The following is a 25,324-nucleotide window of genomic DNA, read 5'->3' as shown; positions in this document are numbered from 1 at the left end:
ATTATGCCGGCTTGCTTAATTGCTTCTTTACACTCCGCTTTAATAAAAGGACGTATGTTGACATACTGTTTTACAGCTTTAGAAATTTTAAAAATGAAGTTCAATTGGAGAAAAAGTATTAGAATAAATTAATATAGCAGCAGTCCAATGTTATTGCATCGAGTTACCAGACGCGCCATAAAATTACATAACATATATGACAGCGTAATTTGCTTAGCTTCTATTCATGCTGGATCTATATCGAAGAATTCCAAGGCAACATCATATATAAGAATTCTTTCTACGTAGTTGTCGTCGACCAAATACCAAATATAATTACAATATGTCCATTTTTCATATTTAATCAAGAAGTTATTTTAGATTTACAATTTAACAATGTTAAGTATACCACGATAATAATCACCGATTATGTCTTTAAGAGTAAATTTAACCTGAAAGAGATAAGTCAAAGTCAAAAATACGGTCGTTGTCATTTAACATCGGAAGAGGGTAAACTTAATAATGGTATAAAATGACGGCGCAGGCACTGTCATAACTTTTCTGCCTAGCCTTGCATTTACCCATCATTTGTAGATGCAACTACCTTGTTTATCTCTGTACCACCCTAAGGTCGACTTCATAGAAAATACCATTGGCATCAAGTCCGCCTATATACTTCTCTGTATATAAAATGTATATGCGGACAGTGCTGCTTCTCGTATATAAAATTTAAGTTTTTGTGGAATTTTACCAAATTAAATATAACTCTATATAATTAAATATAGCCATATGAAAATCTCAATGAAGCTTTACTTTAAATATTTGAGCATTGTTAAAATACGGGATTATGTGGAGCAAGGAACCCTTATATTGAAGTAAAACCTGGCGCATGCTTTTAATACCAGAATACTACAAAGTACAAGATTGCAATACGTTATGTTGTTTTGACAATTTAAATAATAATTATTGTGTCTTTTTCTGTAGCTAATAAATAAAGTAAAATTATATAGGTACTAAATATCTTCTTTTACTATATCTACGGTTCGGTGAATCGAATTTCCATTTGGTAATGTAATTGAGCTTATACAATATTTAATTATTTATTGTATTTCTATAAACAAAACGTTATACTCAGATGTTTATTTTATTTATTTGTAAATACCAATATTAAATAAATAATTATAAATACTTTTTATATCCCACATGATATTATATATTGTTTAATCCTGTACACAGAACCCTTAAAAGCCAGTTCTGTTCGCTCTTGGCGGTTCTTTATAGCTATTAAATTTTTATTAGATCTGCATTTACGGCTACAGGTTAATGGTTTACCAAACATATAAGCGGGACCTGTGATGGTACAAACTAATATCAAGATTTACATTTTCTACACCCAAAAATAGAGATATTTCTTAATCCCGTAACGCTATGCAACATTTTATATGGGCTTAAAATATATGGACGTAATATCCATAATTGAAAAGATAAATAAGAGAACGGTACTCTGATTAAAGTTATTGTCATTAACTTATACTAATAAATATAAAATAAATGACTTTAATACAGTTCATTTGCAAATAAACAATAATCTATGGTAACATTTAAAGCATTACTTGCGGTATTGCTAATTTATTTTCTTTGACGGAATATTGAGTTTCAATCAAATCTGAGTGAAATTGGTTTACTAAATAAAAATATATTTATTCTATACTTAAGTGTACACATCATATTTATAGAAGTACCTATAGCAAGTAAGCCTGAATAAGGACCTTACTGAAGCACATTGGTCGCGACAGACTTAACTTTAACAGAACCTTGTATACTATAGGAAGTTATAATAAGTTATTTACGATCACATTAGCGATAATAGTTCTTCTGGTACACGCAATAAGCGAATATACAAGTGCATACAAAAGCCAACATTATGTATTCGGTTGATTGATTGCAAACCTCTAATATTACAGGTATTCATCAATCAAACGCACACAATACTGTAAGCTTTACACCATAAGTATTAAAAATACTACGTAAAGCTTAACACAATCGGTACTCCACCTATCAGCTACATCAAAAAGCTTCACAACGAAAGGCTTTCGTTTAGTCTCTCCCTATCCCGTGGTGACGTACCGCTGTTCGTAGATTTTATTTATTTCACTAGATGGCGCTTTACAAAACTTGGTAATAGAGATGGGCTGATTGCAGTATCTACTCGACATCATTAAAGCATTAGTATTTAGTTGATTGAATTATAATTTGAATTTAAAGTAGTCGTTTATTAATTTTATATGGAAATACCTTATTTACAATTTTATTCTAGTATGACATTTTTAGCTAATGATATGGTCAAAGTAGCGTCAAAATAGTATTTGGTAATAAGTGTAACTCAGATATATTATGTCCTTTAGGTGGGATTTATTATAAAATCCAACACAACTAATGTATTAATTCAGTAAATATCATTTATCAGGTAGGTACGTAACGTGTACGTGGTACACCTGTGATAGCATTTTAATTTTTCGATGTTAGCACAGTTTTGTCTTATTCACTCCTACGATATTTGAAAGAAAGCAGAAAGAGACAAAACCCGAGCTGTGAAAACATTGATTTTATATGTTTGGTAGTAAGGGTGCGATTAAAGTATCGTTACCTTTATATGATAGTATTTTTACATATTTTAACAATTCATGAATTACTTTCATAATGACGGATAGAAAAACCAACTATATTTGTGCTACAGACGTCCTTACATAATATTATAAAACAAAGTCACCTGTGGCGTTGTCTGAACGCGGTAAACTTAAAAACTATCAAACGGATTTCAATGAAATTTAGTACAGAGATAGTTTGAGATCCTGGGAAAGAGATAGGCTACTTTTATCCCGAGAAAATATATAGTGGACTTTATCTCTCAAAAAGTCTTTGAAAACCGCGAATAAAAGCAAGTTATTATTATACATTTTGGCTACGACTTTTAAATTTCTTGAGATTAAGGACTCATTTTATAATAATCACTTAAAAAATATTCCGCTGATAAAATAAAGAAACAAAATAGAAATAAATATGTAAGGATAAAATACCTGACAACTGAAACATCAGCCATAAAACCAAACATTTTCAACATGTAGAGTTACCGTGTGGTAATCATAAGATTTCCCTATGATGTTACGAACAGTTAATCGAAACATATTTACGTAGTTCGATTTCCCTCGGAGGGAGAAGGGAGATGTTTATAATAAGACGGCGAGGTCGATTTGGGTCTCGAACATAGACAATTTATGTCTGTCTATATTTGAAGCCGTTGTCTAGTAGTATATGGATTTCTATTTTAATACGACCTACTGAATTTCTCGTGATAGAGATTTTAATATAACTAGTACGAATTTATAATATTTTTATAAAGCAATCGGTAAACATATAATTGGCTACTTGAAAGTAAACAATCTGCGCCCATGGACATCGACAATTCTAAGACATAGCGGGTGAGTACAAAAATGCGAATGAATTTTTTAGATCTTCGCCTCTTCGAGCTTCGAGATCTTACTAACTACCTCCACCTAACGTCCGTTTCCTGATAGCGGTTTGTTCCATTCAAGCCGCCCATTTACGGATTAGGCGGCTAAACATATCGTTCATCAACCCTCTGATTAAAATATTTCGTAATGTCTACTTAATTTAATATGAGAAACTATCTTTTCCTTTGCAAAAGGTTTTTCGAGATATAAATCCCTCACTAAGTTTTCTTCGACTAAAACGTAATCTATGTTCTTCCTAGAGTCTGAAACTATTACCATACCTAATTATATCGAAATCTGTTTTGGTAGTTTTTGAGTCCATCGCATTCAGACAGACACACAGATAGACGAGGCGGAGAGCTGGTAATGAGATAATGCTTCCCACCATTCCTGCTGCTCACATTTACAACTAAAGACAATAAAAACCAAACACTTCCTTCATTCACTTTCTTCTACCGAAAGATTTGACTACCTCATTTGTGCGCAAGCTATATGATAACGTCACACAGACACACACATACACAGTTATATTTATTTTGCAAACATTATCGTCTACTCAAAATTACATTATATGATCATAGTATTAAAAACAACTATACCCGTACAGCTATACGACCTTAACAAAGTACTGGCTTAGGGAAACCCTTAATCTAATTTTTAGACATTGTTCAGTTTTGGTGTAGGTCACGCAACACTCCGTTTAAGACTATTAGGTCGTTTGGAGGACTAAAATCTCCTTTTGAACTATTATATCAATTTATAATACGAAGGCTTGGTGGTTTCTATCTATCTACATCTATATACTTATATAGAACTAGCTGACCCGACAGACGTTGTCCCGTCTTAACTATGTATGCACGCGTGCATTTTCTCGATCGCTGACAGTTATTTCAAACCGGTGCCAATTATGTAAAATTAATATTTTCGTTAAGTTTTCTTAAATTTTCTAATGTTCCGCTCAACTTCTTTAATTTTTCTTTCATAAAAACCTTTTCCTGATAATAATTTATACAAAAAAAAGATTTTGTGAAATTGTTCCATCCGTTCACGCGTGATACGATGACCAAGGGAAATAGAGATTCACTTTTATATATAAAGATATTGTACAAAAATATTTTAATATCACAGACAACATATTAAAAAACTGAGGTTTCTATATCATTCGATACCCATCACTTCATAAATGGTCTGTCTTGTTTATACGTGTTCTATTTTTAGCTTTAATAAGGCTTTGTTGCTTTAATTTAAATGTATTATCATAGATATCTGTCATGTTTTGTTCTATTACGCACATTCCCAGCATTTTGCCCAGGTTAAAAATAGCCTAGTATCTGTACCTAGTACATGTGCTATAACACTTGTTGCGCAAAAGCTTTGACGTCACCCCTCCCTTTCCAGTAAGTGTTCTGGTTCCGACGAGCGGGGGGCCGCGCCTCCACAGTGGGCCAACTGCTGACGTAAGGACTTACCATTCATGAATGGATTCGAGCTAAAAAATATCATGTGCTCACTCAGAACGCAGACAATTACGCATATAGCTACTATGTCTTTCGTATAATGTAGTGACGACTCGAATTTAATCAATATATTAATCACAAGCTTATTTCTGGTAGGTACCACCGCAATGTCTATTTCTGCCGCCAAGCAACAGTGTAGTCATTGTTGTGTTCCGGTTTGGAGGACATGGTAGCCAGTGTAATTACAGGACATAATGAGACATCTCACGTCTCAGGATGACGAGCGCAGTGGGATACCAAACAATACTTTGTAATTTAAGGTGTTGGATGAGTTCCTAGTGCTTATGGGCGATCGTATTGCTTACTATCAGGCGAACGACAAGCTCGTCTCATCATTCAAAGCAATAAAATATTACTTTAGCCCCGGACGAAGTCAATAAATTCAAATAGCGTTATATCGAATATTATGTCGAAACATCTTCATCATCTCAGCCACAGGAAGTCCACTGCTGAACATAGGCCTCCCCCAAGGATCTCCACGTCGACCTGTTGGAAGCGGCCTGCATCCAGCGTCTTCCTGCGACCTTAGCCAGGTCGTCCGTCCACCTTGTAGGCGGGCGTCCGACCTTCCGTTTGCCTGTACGTGGCCTCCACTCTAGAACCTTTCGACCCCAACGGTCATCGGTTCTTCGAGCTAAGTGTCCGGCCCACTGCCACTTCAACTTGCTAATCCTATGGGCTATGTCGGTAACCTTTGTTCTCCTACGGATCTCCTCATTTCTGATTCAATTTCGTAGGGAAATACCGAGCATAGCCCTCCATAGCTAGTTGAGTGACCTTGAGCCTCCTAATGAGGCCCACAGTGAGAGGCCACGTCTCGGTGCCGTATGTTATCACTGGTAACACACAACTATCGAAGACTTTCGATTTAAGGCACTGAGGTATTTTGGACGAGAAGACTTTGCGAAGTTTCCCGAACGCTGCCCAACCGAGTTGGATTCGACGATTGACCTCTCTCTCGAAGTTGGACCTGCCTAGCCGGACCACTTGTAATAAATAGACATATTCGTCTACAACTTCGAGAGTCGAGCCCCAACTTCGATGGGGTAGGCACAACATGGACATTCGACATGATCTTCGTTTTGTCCATGTTCATTTTAAGACCCACCTGTTGGGAGACTCGATTAAGGTCTTCGAGCATAGTGCTAAGGTCTTCCAGCGATTCTGCCAAGACTACAATATCATCGACAAATCGAAGGTGAGTGATATACTCGCCGTTGATGTTGATGCCGAATCCTTTCTACTGAAAGAGTTTGAAGGCGTTTTCCAGCGCGGCAGTGAACAGTTTCGGAGATATAACATCTCCCTGTCTCACGCCTCTCTGTAGTGGAATAGCCTTCGTGCTCTGATCTTGTACTCGGACCGACATGGTGGCGTTATTGTATATACACCTCAACACTTCGATGTACCGATAGTCAATGTGGCACCGCTGGAGAGACTGTAGCACAGCCCAGTTCTCGATCGAATCAAAGGCTTTCTCATAGTCCACAAACGCTAAGCAAAGCGGCAAGTTATACTCCTCGGTTTTTTGTATGACTTGCCGAAGCGTATGAATGTGGTCTATAGTACTAAAGCCTTTTTCGGAAACCAGCTTGTTCGGGTGGCTGGAAGTCATCAAACCTGCGTTCGAGACGATTTGTGGTGACCCTCGAAAACAACTTATAGATATGGCTCAGGAGCGAGATGGGCCTGTAATTCTTCAGCAAAGTGTTATCACCTTTTTTGAAGAACAGTACCACCACGCTCCTGCTCCATGCCTCTGGCGTGGAACCCTCGAGGAGAACGGAATTGAAGAGCGTCTGAAGGACTTTCAGTATTGGCGTTCCGCCCGGTTTCAGAAGCTCTGGAGTGATTCCGTCCTCACCCGGCGCCTTGTTGTTCTTAAGTTGCTTCAGGGCCATCTCAATCTCACACAGGCTGATGTCGAAACATCTTATTCTTCAGTATTAAATTTTATAATATAATAAGGTGTTACCCCTTTTTTTTTTTTTTTTTTTGGTTTCGCGGAGAAAGTCCCTTATTACTACCGCCCAGCCTTCGTGGGGGGTGACTGAGCGGTTATGCTGGGGTAGCCGTGCCTTACGGCCCGGCGTTCAGCCGCCCGGATTTGATGACGACCTTCGGGCGACCGCCGGGCCGAGTCCCTAACCCTATATACAACTTAACCTATGCACGGCCTACCAGCTAAAACTCCGCGGTGGCCCTCTTCGGCGCATTAGGGACGGCTGCGGGCTTCCTCTGACGTTGAAGTGTCTAGTCTGCGACCGCAGCCGCCCCTGCGCGGTACCGCCTTGCGGCCCGTCTCCTATGGGTGGGGGGCTCAGAAGCCCCCATACGCACCGAAGAGACGCCCGCGGCGTCTACGGCAGCATGAGGCCAACTACACACTGCCGTCCATCCCGGGGTCACCACAATGTGCTAAGCGTGCACAACCTTCACCAGCGGCCGACAGCCCCTGCTGCCCGCCGGCGACCCTCCGATGGCCCCTATTAGTCGCCTTTTACGACAGGCAGGGGATACCGTGGTGAAATTCTCCAAACGCCCCCAGTCCACAGGGCGGAAGGTGTTACCCCTGGCTTCTCCCGTCTAGAAGGCCTTTCCCGCTATAAGAGTCAATTAAATAAAGTACGATGCCAGCGGTAGCTATTAAAAAAGAACATGTAAACAAATCAATTATTTCGTATGAGAAAAAAATACCAGTAAAAAGTAGCCTAATTTTTAATTCAGGATTCTACATGTGTGCCAAATTTCTTCTAAAATCTAAGTCATTAATTTTTTTTTCTTCGTATTTGTAGTAGTAAGTAGTAAGATAAGATAAAATAGGATTTAGCTTTTGCTCGTAGTTTCGTTCTAGTTTAGAAAGCAGGTTTTACCGCCAGCATTGTCTCAACCAAGTACCCATATATTTTCATTGTTTTTACAACTCTATAAACCTCATTACAGGTATTTATTTATAAATGATATCAATAATCCTTATTCATTGCACCTTTTAAATTTTATATTTCCCTAGCGATGACTGCATAGAAATCAGAAACTTAATATATATATATATAATACAGGGTTCTGTTCAATACAAATACGTTAACTACCCTCCGACAATGCACAAAGGTTACAGCGGCCACTCATGACGAATTGTCACCACTACATAGTTATATTCATGGGCAGACATCATCTCCAATGTCAACAAGAAACCGTTCTCCAATTATAACTGCGCACGGACATCGTGTCCGCCTTAAGCTCTGATCTGTACCTGTGTCTAGTTTTGATATTCTTACTGACCTATACTACCTAGCATTATGTTATCTGTTATAACAAATACATAATCTCTGGTATTGCAAATACAAGTGTCTTTCTCATCTCTTTTTGTTATAATGTGACTTATTTTTATACTATTATATAAAATATTAAACATAACAACCTTTGACCTACATGTTTCTACGAGCACCGATTTGTGACTCTACCTACCCTTTCCAACATAAAGGCGAGAGCTTACATAATACGACTTTCAATCGTAAGTATATCTATTGGATATTGTAATCCAATAAACTTCAACGGGAACATATGAAAGCCTTACACAATACAGATATGATAGCTCGATCGGCAGCGAGTCTAAATATAGACCGAGCTATCTTCTCGATGTGAAAGAGACGGTACGAGGCATAAAGAGCGAAGGAAACAGCCCACCTGCGCAACACCCCCGTATAACATCTATAATATTCATGGCATGTGTTGCAGTAACAAATCAAAGTCCCAGTTTAAAACATAGTTAAGAGTCTTCTTGTATTTATAAAATGGATAATTAAATACCCATGTTACAGGCAAACAATTATTTAAAAAAAAAGTTACGCAAGATACTAAAAATAGGTCATTCTGCGAATATCAATTACTTTTCATAACTATTCGCCCTATAGACTATTGTATTGTCTGCACATTTTTAATTAAATCTTATAATTATACTACATCCACTGTGTTTGTATTTTTCCTAAACGAAATAGACAATGAATATTTGAACCATCCACGCCTTAATGTGTGGGTGTGATGTAAATTACATTTTTTGAGAAACATAAATAACAAACGCTCAATAATATTTGCTCAGTCAAACTTATTCACGTTTCCATACTTGTTAGAATTACATAACATACAAATCTTTAGGTAAATCAAGTCAATCAAATTAGTCCAATACTATTTAGATAAGAAAATACTTATACCATTTATAAGTACCCTTAAATTTAGGCACATATTGACTATTCGATCTAAAGGACTAAAGAGGATCTTTCTATGCCAACTTCTTAAATTAATGCCGTTTAAATTTGTAGAAATTGATAAATAAAACCCAAATGTAGAAAAAGTAACTAAAGGCGCCATTCAATGTTATATTTAAAGAAATATATATTTTTTGCTAAAGTCTGAAAAACAAATGAAAAATACTAGTCCCTATACGTTACAGAAATACATAAAACAATCGTGTTAACCCCATAACTGAACTAGTTGCATCCGACAAACCAGAGTACTTCAATACTGAGTCCACCCAGATTTAGTTTATTGCCCCGACACAGATTCTACGGCCTTAGAAACACCTGCATCCTCCCACTAGGTCTTCCAGGTGACCCATTTTATAAACCATTATCAATTCGCTTTAAACTGCGTAATACGATAGAATTGATCCTATTTCAATAAATTCTAATTTTAATCGGAATGTTACATGACTATTTTGTAAATACTATACGTATTGATATAAAAAAATTAAACGTTCAAGTAGGCCTATGACATAATATACCTAAAACTGGAATATACAGGGTGTCCCAGAAAGTAGTGTCAATCGGAGGTCCAGAGATAGAGCACCTCTTGGGGTATCCGAATCACCCCCATGTATGTTCCGTGATTTTTCATAGTTTTCGAGTTATGAATATTTTTCAGATTTTTTGAGAATTTTCGATTTGAACGATTAAATGCTTATCTCTTTAAAAAGTCGAAGACTTATTCAAAAGTTTTTTATTGCAACAAAATTTTTATTACTTGTACTTTTTTAGTAAAGACAATCAGCTTCGTAAATTTAGTGAAAATTATAAAAATGTTGCTGTAAAGTGAGAAACTTACGTTCTATGAATTATGACTTAAATTTTCTTCTTGAAATTAAAAACTAAACAGGTGACTTCGTAGTTCTAAGGTAAGTCAAAAACTTCTCCAGACTCTCAACTTACATATTAATTAAAAAACCATAGTCCTTCATGGGGGCTATTTTGGTTAAAATCAACCTTAAAAGACAGCAAGGTGAAAAATTCTTCAAATTTGCGATTAGATTACAATTCTTTTTTTTGACTTCTCATAACTCCTAAGGTTAATTAGTTTGTAAACTAACCGAAGATGATTGCAAAAAAGCTATAAGTTAAATATTTGGCATATTCTTGTGTTTAAGTTCAATTAATTTTGCATGATTCGTTCTCGTTGTTTAAAGTTTGTAAACGTAGGTGTAGCTAATTCGATATCTTATCCCCACGGCCCATTGTAATTGCAAGTAAAAGAGTTCCACTTTTCCTAATTAGGCTTACAAATGATCTTCATTGAAAAATACTACTGTATAAATTATACCTAATAATTATTTTAAATTCCTTTTTTACTCTTTCTCTCGCTCCCTCTCTCTCACTCTAGGTAGAAGTCGTCATTTATTTATATTATAATGAGACCTTGTAAAACATAGTTTTCGGAGGATATTATAGGATATATATACTGCCGCACTGTTGGGCACAGGCCTCCTCTACTACTGAGAGGGCATAGGCCTTAGTCCACCACGCTGGCCTAGTGCGGGCTGATAGACTTCACACATACTCGAAAATTCCTAATAGAAAATTTCTCAGGTATGCAGGTTTCCTCACAATGTTTTCCTTCACCGTTAAATCAAGCGATAAGTAATTCACAAAGAATACACACATATTTTTTTTTAGAAAAGACAGAAGTGTGTGCCCTCGGTATTTGAACCTGCGGACATTCGTCTCGGCAGTCCGTTCCACAACCAACACGGCGATCACCGCTTTTTTCAGAGAAACCCATTTAATTTTAAATCCGGTCATATGGATAACAAGGCCATTTTAATATTTAACACACAATAAAAAAAATCGCTCACGTAAGAGTTAACATAGCTAGTGAAAATGAAACTAATATATTTTCCTTGTTGAGATAATACATAATGCATATCTCATATAACAAAATAAGTACTTGGATAAGATAAAATGTATAATTGTCTAGTATCAAATAACATAGCATGCCTATGAAATTCCTACTCACATAAAGACAAATGGTCCGTTAAAGTACACAATCTACAGTATACGTATCATTAAAATATTTCATATTCGTATTATGGCTATTGAAATTCGGATATCTATTTAAATTACAGTTTTCTAGCCACATTGGGAAATTTTAATTAAACAGAAAATCCTTTTGACGATTTGGAACACAACGTAAATTTATCAAACAGTAATGGGCCCAAAATAAACGTCTCGATATTCATTATCTATTTGTGAAACACGCTCTTACGGAATAGAAAATGCGGTTTAATTTGATTTGGTAAATATTTACTTTTAAAACCTGTACTTAATAAATTTAAAATTTAAAACACCTTACATTTTCGTGATCTATGATGTCGCTTGTCGACATGGGGGCGCCATCCGGTCAACGAACCCGTGTTTGTGACGACTTCCGTATCCGATCTGACGATGCACTTCGACTGTGCCGAATTGCACCCAGACTCCCCTACTCCAACCTAGCCCGACAGGTTACATAATCAAACCACTGTCGCATATCGAGACACCAAGTTCCTCGAGTCTACAGTTAACAATGCTCACTGTAATCGTACATCTTATACGAGGTTCTATTGTACATTTGGCATCGACACTTAGTTAAATATTATTATAAAGTCCCCACATTGAACACACATATTTTGTGAAATTGTATTTTTTCAGTATCGTAACACCCGCGCAGTACCTATTTACCAATCGAACTACCTGATAGTGAAGGGTTTAGAACCTACGATCTCTAGTTTCATAGGCACCCCGCTACGGACCACTCTTTAATATCATATTATGGTTGTTCCTATTTTACTTTGAAAACCAACATTTTTGATTTTAATCAATACTCACTGTTCAAATATGAATTGAGTAGGATTCTTTAAAGTACTCTACAAATTATATTCTTGTATATTTAATACACGGTCCCGACAATAAAGTAAGTAAGATAGCAAACGAACAAAATTTTAAGATATTTTTTTATAACAAAATGATGTTAATAAATATCTTACACATGAAATATTCGGAGGAATTATAAATCTCTGTATTCGTTTAACTCATCTCTATCTAGCTGCAATTGTATGACAATCGTCAATAATATGTCATAAATGATCCTCATCAAACAAATATGATATTACTATCTTATCGATGTAATAATAATTGTATGTAAACCAATATGACATAATAAATTCATCTTAGAAAGAAATAAGTTACATTCATTACAAACGATGTATGAGTAGTACTTCGCAGCTAGTCTGTCTGCCCGACGCCCAACTGACAGATGAATTATTTCCCCGCCAAATAGTAGACTGCTATTGTTAACGTCCCTTTATAATAATTGCGTTTATAAAACGAAAAATATTAAATACACAAAAGTTAAACTTTGACAACAAATTAAAAATTATTTTATCGCCAAATATATTCATAGTTAGAATAAAGAAAGTCTCAGTTTAGCAAGATGAATAATCTGTGGACACGATCAATAGCAGAATGCCGTGGGTAGAAGGAGATGGGGGTGCGGGCGCGGCGAGAGTGTGGTGGGCTCGGGGTGCACGCAGGGGTGATGTTTCATTGAGAACGTGTGGGCGGCGCGCGTGGGCGACCTGCTTATAAAGCCGCCGGGCCCTCCCTCCAACGTGTAGTTGAGTCCTGAACGCGCCTAAACTAACATCGAAGTGAGTGAACTGTGCAACATGCAACTAACGAACATGAGGTAGGCTATTTTTTATGTTTATATTCAACGCTTAAATAAACTTAAATTTTTGAACAAAATTTAATAATTAAAAATATAATATTGCAGTCTTAATTTTTTACACATCCCTAACTATTATTCATAATTTTATTTTAGAATACGTAAATATATCTTTTTATATAAAAAAATATATTATTCCTATTTATAATTGTAAAAAGAACAAAGTCTTACTGTAACTTATCGTTACAGGCTATTAGCAGTCTTCCTTGGCTACTTAGTAGCGCAAGTAAAGACCTATCCTACGCAAGGGTGGCCTATGTACCCACAAATGTCACGAGAATATACGGACGATGAATATTACTACGCTCCCAAAATACAATACTATTACGATGCTCCAGCAATTAATGTACCCGAAGTACACGATCAAGTTCCATACCCCTATTTCTATGATCCTTATGGTCATTTCACGGAAAATGAAGCGCCTAAAAGACAAGAAGAGAGACTTGCGGCTCTTCCAATCGGACAGGAGACATGGTTTGAGAGCGACACCACGCCCCGCTGGAGAACTAACGACATTGATGACGTCAGTGCTGCGTTCCTCGACAATTTAATTCTCACACAAATGGCTCAAGACGCACAAAGACGGCGCGAAAATGCCCGAGCAGCGTTTCCGCCTGTTGATTATGAGGAACGAGATGTCGAGGACGAAGACGTCAGAGAATTGAAAGCTCTAGCAGGCAAACCATTGTATCACGTACCGAAAACTGTTCCTCGATACGACGAGGATGATTATGCTTCCGATGACGGATTTATCAACTGGAATAGTAACAAGAGGAGCGTTACCACTGCGGCACCTATTCTCAGCACGGATTCAACTAATACGGGTCAGAAAGAAATAGTCGTGCCACGACCGGGACAATCATTTCAAAATCAGGGCAAGCATGCAAAAAGGAATGACTTTTACGAAACCATTGCACAATTACTGGAGAACAAATCTATCAATACCAATACCCAAGTGAGTTATTTTATATTGTTTACGAGATCGACCTAATATCTACAAACGTAAGGATTTATTTAGATATATGTCTAAGAAGTACTTTATTCGCTTTATGCTTCGAATTCATTTTATCAGTGGAAACCCCGATGTCTAAAAATAGCGTGGCCGGGCCGGGGGTGGTGGGTGACACAGTGGGCTCTGAGGCCGGGTCAACCGCGGCGGGGGGGAATAAACTGCCAATGCCATCTAAATAACTCTTCCTGCCTTGTGGAAACTTATTTCACTTTATTTCTATAAACTTAGAAACTTTGATGATTTCAATTTTAATTATTTTTCAACAGGGTACTGACAAGGAAAGAAGAATCAAAAAACGATTCGTAGCCGGCGATTCGGACCTTGTGCTTGAACTGAGGGGTTTAAAACATCGCATTGCCACTTAAATGGGAACGTTAAATTTTCGCCAAAAACATGAGACTGAGTATTACGTAGATTTGTAAGACATGCAATTACGACGATAGAAAAGTCGCTAAACAGGCATTCAAAATGGAAAAAAAGATTAGACTACTTTAAAATTCGTATAAATCGCCAATCATACAGTTAATCGGCCATTACTAAAATAATACCATTGTCATCGTGTCATAGTAGTACGTACGATATTTATCTTTGTGACGTTACTTGACTCTTAAAAGTTTTGAATACCTTTTCTAACTTTAGATACTATACCTATTTAAATACTTTACGGACGTGTAAATGATCGTACAAAATGTGACTATAATCTCCATAAAAGAAAATAAATAGCAGACTGTGTATGTTATGAATGAATATGTGACATATTATATAATTAAATTGTATTTATAATTGTAAAGGTTGCTCCCTTCAACCGGCAGCTAAGATAGCGCACAACGTGTGCTTTGTAAATATATGTAGGTACTAATTTATATCTCTAAGATTAACTACTATTTAGATAGAAATCAATACATTAATAAATGTTGAATCATAAATCTAAAAAATCTTACTTTGGGCATTCATATATTCCAATGACGATCAAACGGGATATATTCGCTAGAAATACCGCAGCTCAAAATATAATGGACGCAGAATAGGAACAAGCTGACCTGCTACATTTTTCTAGTTCTGCAAATACTATATTCTTGGCCTATACATTTTTACATGGTATAATATATTATTAAATTATTTTTAATACAGTCTATACAGACAATACCAGACACTTTTGCATAGCAAATAAAAATAAAACAAAGTATACATGTTTATTATTATTAAATATTAAGAATTCTCTCGTGAGACAGAGAATTGAGTGATACTTTCAGCTTTACAGCTTCTTACCTAACATATTTAATACGTAATCGGTCTATAAGACCACTTAATCTTTAGTGATTGCGTCCTAATATTCTTTATATTTTTTTTATACAGCCACTGTAGTTAAACCGACCGTTTTAAGATAAATAAATAATTGTTCGCGTCATTTCAAATCGGTAGCATTATAACTTTCAAAAGTACATATCTGTATAGTATAACGTCAAGTTACATCTCTGTCTATGTTTGATTCTCCAAATGAGTAGTGTATATAGTTTGTAATCAATTTTGTCTAATACATTGGTCCTATTTGTTTTCTTTGTAATATAAATCACACGTGTTTCAAATTGTATGTAAGTCCGTTAGAATCAAAAATAAAGATGTGTATTTCATTAATTAAAACAAAAACAATAATTGTTTCGTCGAGGCTTTATACAAATATATTATGTATTAACAAAAAGAGTTATCCATTGACCTCTAGAAACCAAACTATTGCTCAGAACACATTACTAACTATAGATACAAGGTAGAATACAGTGCTATCTGTGGAATTATATAATTTTACTAGATAGTAGACTACTGTATGCTCTAGATAGGTATTTTTTAATCATCACCCACTTGTAACTGAGTATGTAACTATAGATGTGAATTAAAATCTTAATGTTAGCGAATAAAAATGAAATTGTATGAATATACTTACATAAATGAAGAACATTAAAATCATAACATCAAAATGTGTACCTGCTGTTTCAATTTACCCCTTTCCCCAAAGCTACTATAAACAATAGCTCTATTTTTTTTTAATCAATTATGCCAATATGTGAGGGATGTGTTGATATACATACCAATTTTAATAATAAATTCTATAAAACTAATAATATTACAATTTGTAGAAATTAGACCAAATTCCATTTGAACTATTAAAATTCGAGGTCATATGATTATTTTTTCGACGCACACACCACACACATCACGAATGATCATCAATCAATCATCGCCTACGCCTGAGGGTACGCAGAGGCGCAACCAGGGCACCCATTTTTCGCCAAGTAGGTTTTCGGGGCGATACGGGGCGAGCCTATCGCCATATCGGGTACAAATTCCAGACTCCAGGCTGATAATAAGCAGAAAAACCCACATATAAATTTGGCCGACCTGGGAGTCGAATCCAGGAACTCAAAGCAGTGATATGCCGAGCTTGCAGTACAACTACGCCACCGAGACAGACATTTTTTCCGGCAAAAACCACTAAGTATTTTGAACAAAATAATTATTTGTTTTAATCATTTATTTGTGATTATTGTATGAGGAGAAAAAAGACAAACCTAGAGCCAACTATGGTACATGATAATATAAACATTAAATTTACAGAAAGTACTCTAAACATTAATCAATATTGTTTATTCAAACATCATTTTCAATATTTTCTCTTTGTGGTATTTTGAATATGTAACATAACTCTCATATAATCTCAAATACTATAGCTACTATTACATATATAAAGCTTCAAGCTTTATCGAACGTGACTGGCAAGTGAAATATAGGTCAAACTCAGTTAGTAGTCGCTTATAGAGTGCACTCTCCTATGCGCTATACAAGGCTTTTAAGAGTTCATTGTATAGTAGTTTGACAGTAATAAAACCTATCACGCAATATTGTATCGTAAATCTGGTTTAACTAAAAACATGTGTCAAATATGATTATCTAATTACTAGTGTTTGCTGGTGACTTTACCGGCGTGAAGGAGTTTTCCGGGATAAAAGTCTCGCTATATAATTTCCTGGGATAAATAGTAGCCTATAACCTTCCCAAGGCCTTAAACTATCTCCATACCAAATAAAAAAACGTTCACTAGATTTTAAGAAAATCGATTACATACAGACGGGCAGAAAAGGGACTTTTGTTTTTTAAGAGAAGGGAATGAAAACCATGTCATGCTAGACTAACATCATACACGACATATTATGATTAACATCTCTTAGTGCCCAATTTATATATATATATATATATATATATATATATATATATATATATATATATATATATATATATAAAAAGACATCGTTTGTTTGAACGCGTTCCTCTCAGGAACGTAGTACTAAACGGATTTTGATTTTTTTCCTTTCACCGGAGTAATGTAGCTCACCATTGTGAGCTACATTACTCCGGTGTGCTGAATGCTACTTCTTATCCCGTGAAAATACATATCTTGGATAAAATAGCTAACGCGGGCGGAACTGCAAGCGGTTGTTATTATTAACCACTAGGTTAATAACAATATCATTAAGGCGACACTAACATTTGCACATAAAAAGCCAATACATAACTCGCACAGAATGGGTATAAAAAATTACGGTATTTTATTGGTCATTAAAACCAGGTTCACTTGTTTAAAAATGTTTAGCATTGAAAGACTAAAGATAGTGACAACTAAAAGAAGTCATTTAAAGCCATTTTATCCGAATATCTTCCATACAAGTTTGTGTAAAGTACTTATACGAAGTATTAAAAATAAGAATGCCTTTTTACCTATGTCCCACATCCCGCGATAAGGTATGTATGTTATTACTGAAATATAAATAATTCAGCACAATGTTTTCAATCGATATATTTACAAGCGTAAGTATATCCTTGTGCTTAAAAAAACCGCAGTGACACACTGTGATTTACGATGACTATGTATATATCCCAAACAGATGCAGGGTCTACTATGGATTATATTTTCTGAAACTTCAGGAAAGCCTTCAACATCTTTATACTATTAATAATAACAATATTGTTCTATTTAATAATTGTCTAGATTAATGAAGCTAACTGATTTTTTTATCATAAATAAAATCTCGACAATAACTACGAATATCTGTAAATGTATTTACTTATGCAGATACATATAAATCTGCCTACATGAAGTTTTAGTTACTGAGTTAAGTACTTACTTAAACGACATGAATTCTTAATATAAGTATATACTAACTTACCTATCAAGATAAAAACATAACCTGAAATATTTCGTCCATATGTGCTTCTGGGTAACATTGTGTTATTAAATCTATTTTTCAATAGCAGGTAGAAAACTGATAAAATTGTGTGAAAAATAATAACATTGTAGCTTCACTCGGTAACCTTTGACGTTTACTCAGAATGTATTACGTTCTGTGTAGGTATGTGTACATACCTACATATAGACGCCTATCACCTATGTTATTTTAGTTTGCGCGACTCTACTAACACAAAAACAAAAGCCAAATCAATAGTAACTTGTGTGTTCCGTATAAGTGTTTTATTTACTTACTTCTTCTTTCTTATGAAACCACTTGTACTCATACCTACCTATTTTTCCTTTATGAAGCCATACTTACAATCCAAAACTTTGGCCGCGCTAGCTTTGCGTGACTCTTGGCGGCTAAGCGGCTAATTTGAAGGCGCCCTTCTTCATTATTACTTAATAATATTATTTTCATATCTGTGGCTGAAAACCGGTATCCAATAAAATGATATTATAGTTTTTTTTTCAGTAATATTCGACCGGGCCGGACGGTGACTGAAGAAAGTGGGAAGCAAACTTCTGACCAATTTTGTTTCTTGTTCCTATGTTCAAACCAAATAAATTATACCTAAAATTCTGAAAAAAATATCTGCAATATAATCTGCCCCTTCAAAATATTAAAATTCAAATAATTCAAGACCCAAGAAGTGATATCCAAATGAAATGCTTACAACCATCAATATTCCTTTCCGAAGAATATACCCTCGAAGGACCTCGCCATCTCTTTTTAGTAGGGTATACAAATATTGTTAGGCCATTTTTATTTATTACAAAATATAACATGAAATATTCATATTTGTGAATAATAATGTGTTAATACTTAATGTTTGTGTAAAAAATTAATTTGTATATCAAATAATATTGTGCTACTGAATATTTCATGATTTAAAAGTAATATGGGTAGTAACAATAATATGGTTCTGGTTGTATTGAATTTTTTTGCTACGGAATATCTACCCATCCAAATATTCATTGTAGTGATGTAACGAATGTCATTTTTTGAACATTCGCGAATGCGAATGCGAATATCTGCTACTAACCGACATTTGTTACGACATACCGTTTAGTTTTTGTTCAAATTTGGCGCCAATTTTCTATGATGATCATCTAAATTTTATTATTATCTAAGATGATAATTATCTAAATATTAAAAAGTTATGTAAAGACTGATAAAAAAATTATAGAAGATATTGTTTTGTTTCTTTCAATTGCTTTTAATTTCTTAGTTGCTATTGTGTTACAAGTTCTATGGGGAATTACATTTTTAAGCTTTATTAAAGTAAACGAAATAATTTTGTTTATTATTAAAGTTTAATATTCCTCTACTCAAGTTTAATTACTAACTTAAAAACATGGTAAATATAGTTAATTAATTGGTATGTTTTAAGAAAGAGAGGGATTTTTCTTTGAGAGTCTATAATTTTTTCTTTGTTTGTTTAGACTATATTTATAGTTTATTGTAGAAGTATATTGTTTTAGTTTAGATTTTGATTTTATTAACCTACTATTACACACACAGTATTACGAATATTATCTCGGAAGGGGTATGCAGAGGCGCAATCAGGGCACACACTTTTCGCCAAGTGTGTTCCGTCTAATAGTGTGACAGGGGCGAGCCTATCACCATGTCGGGCACAAATTTCACACTCCGGGCTGATACTGAGCAGAAAAATTCAAATATCACTTTGCCCGATCCGGGATTCGAACCCAGGACCTTAGAGCGCTGCCGTACCGCACATGCAGTAGAACTATGCCACCGAGGCAGTCTACTATTATCTTCAAGTATTTTTTTTCTGATATTGACATTCGCAAAACATTCGCAGAAATTTTGCGAATGCGAATATCCAAAAATATGCGAATATTCGCGAATGCGAATGCGAATATTCGTTACATCACTAATTCATTGCGGTTTTAATAGGTGTTTTATGATTATAATATATTTTTTTAATATCTTTTGCGTTTTATTTATGTAAAAGCAACGTGAAAGTCAAAATTCTATTCTAATGTCAAAACATTTGTTGTGAGCTGTCAATTTATTTTAAACTTTTATTTACTACCAGAATACTCTGAAAACATCTGTTTCGTATGTAATTTGTTATATCAATAAGTTATTTATACATACCTGACATAATACATAATTCTGCATATTAAAGAAACGTTGTCCTAACTATGAAGACCTAAATTTAACTTATAAGCCGCTAACATTCCCGTTAGTCGACGTTTATAGCTTGTATTCCACGTCAGAAGAGGTTTTCTTTTTTTTTTGTGATATTAAAATCCTGAGAAGATGCGCCGTGCAAAAGGATATCAGGATTTGGACGACAGTGCTGTGGGCCCTCGGTCGCCAGCTTCTATGCCACCACCTCAGGAAATAGAAATGGCATCAGTGACAGTCGTCCCCGACGGTAAATAAACAATCCATAAATTTAAATGAGAAACAAATCTTACTGAATATTACCTTAAATATTATACATAAAGCATCTTAAAATATATTTGTGCTAAAATTATTACAGTTTTTTTTTAAACTTTCTCTATGGATTATTTTTATAGATAACTTCTTTATACATAAATATGTTTTATTTCTTTCTTGTATAATTATATACCTCTATAAAATACTTATGCTCCTGATTGTAGTTCTTCAACAGTAATTAAAATCATAATGTGATTTCAGATACATTTACTGTGACACAAGCTGTAAATGCTCTGGATTTGGTTGGTTTCAAGTGAAGCTATCGCTATGTACAGGTTTGTGTTGGATGGCAGACTCCATGGAAATGACAATATTGAGCATTTTGTCACCAGCATTGCACTGTGAATGGAATATTAGCAAGTATGAATAATTGTTTTAAATATTTAATTTTTAATTATCATCTATTGCAATAATTGAGGAATTACGGAAATAGCACACATGGTAAATAAATAGAATTTATTTACCCGTGTGTGAAAAGTGAACTGAAGCATGATGATTATTAACTGTGTATTAAAAAATTATATGCAATGAATGTGGGAGAGATATAACACATTGCTATTTCTAAGCAAGAAAAAAAAGAATTTGTGCGAGAAGAATCATAGATAAAAATAAACCAATTAATTACAGATACCAACAAGCATTAACAACTACAGTGGTTTTTATGGGTATGATGCTGAGCTCTACATTTTGGGGAAATATAAGTGACCGTTATGGAAGAAAAACTGTGAGTTTTATAAAATCAACTTTGTGTTACATTATTTAGATTGGTTTATCAAAAAATAACTCATTATTCAATCATCCCCAGGCTCTATGCATGTGCGGGGTACTACTATTTTATTACGGTCTGCTGAGTTCAATAGCACCTAATTTCCTTTGGCTTTTATTCTTAAGAGGTCTTGTTGGTTTCGCTATAGGATGCGTACCGCAATCGTAAGTAATGTTCTTTTTTTTTACTAAGCCATTATTATCCAACCCTGGATTCATTATAACATTATTTGATATATTATATTTTTTAGTGATTGGTTATATTATTTATTGATTATAACATTATTTGAAATTATCTCTTTTAATGCATATTTTACTTGATCTTATTGACAACCGTCTAATAACAAAGTGTAATAACACTATATATATGTATATTATTTACAGTGTTACCTTATATGCAGAATTTCTACCAACAAAACAAAGGGCAAAATGTGTTGTCCTGCTTGATGTAAGTAAAAACAATATTATGTATAATTGCAACATAGAATATTGTACTATACTGTAATCAGTTTTGTCCAATATTTCATTATCACTAATATTGGTTAAAACATATGCAAATATTTATATATATTAATTATGTATTTTTAGAGTTGCAGTTGTTTTATGTATTTTTATAGTTGCAATGTTACTTATAGTGTGTTTATATTTATTATAGGTACTTTAAATATTTTTTATGTATATATTGTATAATTTTTTTTCTCAGTGTTATCCTAAAATAGATCTATGCAAAACAAAATGCTGTAGAGGGAAAATAGAGGAACTATAGATGCAGCAATCTTGCTGATTATTTATAACACTTTATTAATAGACTAAACTATACTGTTTTTTAATTTGAGACTTATTTCAAAGTCCCCAAGTTCTTATGACATTTTCATATGTGAGATTTACATACATATATCATCACGCATTTTATCCCCGAAGGTATGCAGAGGCGCAACTAGGGCACCCACTTTTCGCCAAGTATGTTCCGTCCCATGATGTGATAGGGGCGAGCCTATCGCCATATCGGGCACAAATTCCAGACTCGGGCTGATACTGAGCAGAAAAACCCAAATATCACTTTGCCCGACCCGGGATTCGAACCCAGGACCTCAGAGTGCTATTGTACCAGACATGCAATACAACTACGCCACCGAGGCAGTCTTATGAGATTTACTTTGTAGTAAATTATGTAGAAAATATTTGAGAAATCTCAGCGTGTAGGCAACGAGACTTACTCAATGTGGTACAGAAAGTTTATGGTAGTTATGGTTCAGATTTGAGCCGTTGAACAGTATAGCATTCGGTTAAAATCCTTTACTACATGTAAAATCCGTATTATTAAACTTAAAATATTACTTAATTTTGTAAATTAAAAAATACATTATTTTTTTATTTTTCTGAATCGATATCCTGCCAATAGACACCCTATATTATGCAACACATAATACTAAGTTGGTTATCTTCATTATCTAAGCACACTTTTATTTTCATGAAACTGCTTAGATGGTAAATATTAATGGTTTGCAGTGTTTCTGGGCACTGGGCGCTTGTTTGGAAGTGGCTCTTGCATTGGTCGTAATGCCAACATTAGGAGTGCATTGGCTCTGGCATTATCCACAATACCTCTCCTGATTTTTGCTCTTATATGCCCAGTAAGTGCTATATAATATTATTATCTTATGTCACTTAGAAATTAAAATATTGGGTACTGTGACCGCTGATGTGGAGAATCAAATCATGAGTGATTTGCCCATTGTGTTATAATCTGTAATAATAATAAATAAATAATAATATCAGCCCTTTATTATATACTTGCCCACTGCTGAGCACGGGCCTCCTCTACTACTGAGAGGGATTAGACCTTAGTCCACCGCGCTGGCCTAGTGCGGATTGGTAGACTTCACACACCTTCGAAATTCCTATAGAGAACTTCTCAGATGTGCAGGTTTCCTCACGATGTTTTCCTTCACCATTAAAGCGAACGATAAATTCACAAAGAATACACACATGATTTTAGAAAAGTCAGAGGTGTGTGCCTGCGGACATTTGTCTTGTCAGTCCGTTCCACACCCAACTAGGGTATAGCCGCTTATGTGTGTAATCTGTAATCTGAAATATTTTTATAGTGGTTACCAGAGTCTGCTAGATTTCACGTTGCAAGTGGTGAACCTGACCGTGCGCTAGCTACACTTGAACAGGTAAGAAACAACGAGTATATTAAGCCTCAACACTTATAAAATAACCTACTCTACAACTTATATCCTTAAAATATTTAAATATACCACTTGTACGTACATCGTATTGAAATTTTGATTTTTTTTAAGATAGCGCAAGACAACGGTCGACCGATGTTATTAGGACGCCTCGTGTGCGATGATTCTGTTGGCATCGGGCAGCGCGGACGACTGAAACATCTACTCATACCGCATTTGAGGAATACCAGTTTATTACTGTGGTTTATATGGTAATAATACAGATTTTTTGTTACAAAGGTTGTTGCATATATATTTTTGATTTGTGGGTACTGTAAAGAAGTTTTTAGCCTGATAAGACATGAACACAACTCAATGTATCAAAATAAGCCTACAGTGATAAATTATTATTTTTGCCATTAAATATTAATAATATAGATTATAATTAATATTGCTAATGATTTTGCTGGCATTACGTTCCCCGAAATTAGTTCTGCAGAAACCATGAACTTTTACATATAAAAAATAGTCTTCTCTATTCTACCAAACATTTGTATACAACCAATTATATTCAACAGTTGTGTGAAGAATGACAAACAATCAAACATACTTTCGCATTCTATAATAATATAACCATAAGAAAGGATACATAATGCAATTTAATAATTGAGTTTATATAAGTACTAATTAGTGTTTAATTACTTCAGGATGTCGTGTGCGTTTTGCTACTACGGCTTTAGTGTTGATGGCGACGGAGTTGTTTGAAGCGAAACCGGGGGATTTGGAAGAAGCTTGTGCCGCCGACTGTCGCCCGTTACAGACTACAGACTACATGGACTTGTTGTGGACTACATTAGCCGAGTTCCCTGGTAAGTATATGAATATTAAATTTGATGCTTAAAATTAGAGGAAAATAAGTATAAATGAATTGTTTTTTTAGTAAATCGATTATTGTGCATAGGTATGCAACATAATGTTTTGGAGTTTGTTATGAATTTAGTTTTAACGATGTATATTATAACAATCAATATATATAGGTGTTGGGTTATATCAACATAATTTTCAAAATTACGCCCAAAAGAATTTAGGTTTCCATTATTCTATTCAAATTTCAGGTATATTTGCAACAATATTCATAATTGAAAGATTTGGACGAAAAAGAACGATGGCCACACAATTTATTATATTTGCTATCTGCGTATGTGTGCTGATATACAATACAAAGTAAGTCAAACTTTATTTTAAATATCTTTTTTAATATGACTATATTATTTTTAAGGATCTGTTGCAATGTAGAAATAAGTTGTCAAAAGATATAAATAATAAGCGCACAGACTAATCTCCTTGGTCCTGAGTTCGTTTATGGAAATTTGGAAAAGAGCTGACAATATTCAAACGCCTACATAGATCTTCCTAAATTAAAGCTAAGAACCATTTCAACCAATTGCCAACCAGCTAAGAATCGTTTCAGCTTTCAAACAAAAATCGGTTCATTGGGAGATACGATTCCACAAACAAAAACAGCAAACACCTTATACTTATAGCCTCTCTTTTTCCGTCGGAGGTTAAAAGTAGATGT

The 25,324-nt window shown here is 34.7% G+C and overlaps 1 protein-coding gene and 1 pseudogene across 1 annotated transcript; both read left to right on the top strand.

The window, feature by feature from the left end:
• The first annotated feature begins 12,934 nt into the window (after positions 1–12,934).
• Positions 12,935–16,028, top strand: LOC115446679. The gene is made up of 3 exons (XM_030173444.2): positions 12,935–13,000; positions 13,229–13,994; positions 14,318–16,028. Exons 1-3 carry the CDS (start codon positions 12,981–12,983, stop codon positions 14,414–14,416), a joined length of 885 nt encoding a protein of 294 aa, XP_030029304.1. The 5' UTR covers positions 12,935–12,980; the 3' UTR covers positions 14,417–16,028.
• Positions 16,029–20,386: 4,358 nt separating this feature from the next.
• LOC119192006 lies at positions 20,387–25,310 on the top strand (annotated as a pseudogene).
• The last annotated feature ends 14 nt before the right edge of the window (positions 25,311–25,324 follow it).

The sequence above is a fragment of the Manduca sexta genome, unplaced genomic scaffold (assembly GCF_014839805.1).
Source record: "Manduca sexta isolate Smith_Timp_Sample1 unplaced genomic scaffold, JHU_Msex_v1.0 HiC_scaffold_2223, whole genome shotgun sequence".
NCBI classification, from domain to species: domain Eukaryota; kingdom Metazoa; phylum Arthropoda; class Insecta; order Lepidoptera; family Sphingidae; genus Manduca; species Manduca sexta.
This window is presented reverse-complemented; position numbering and strand designations above follow the sequence as displayed.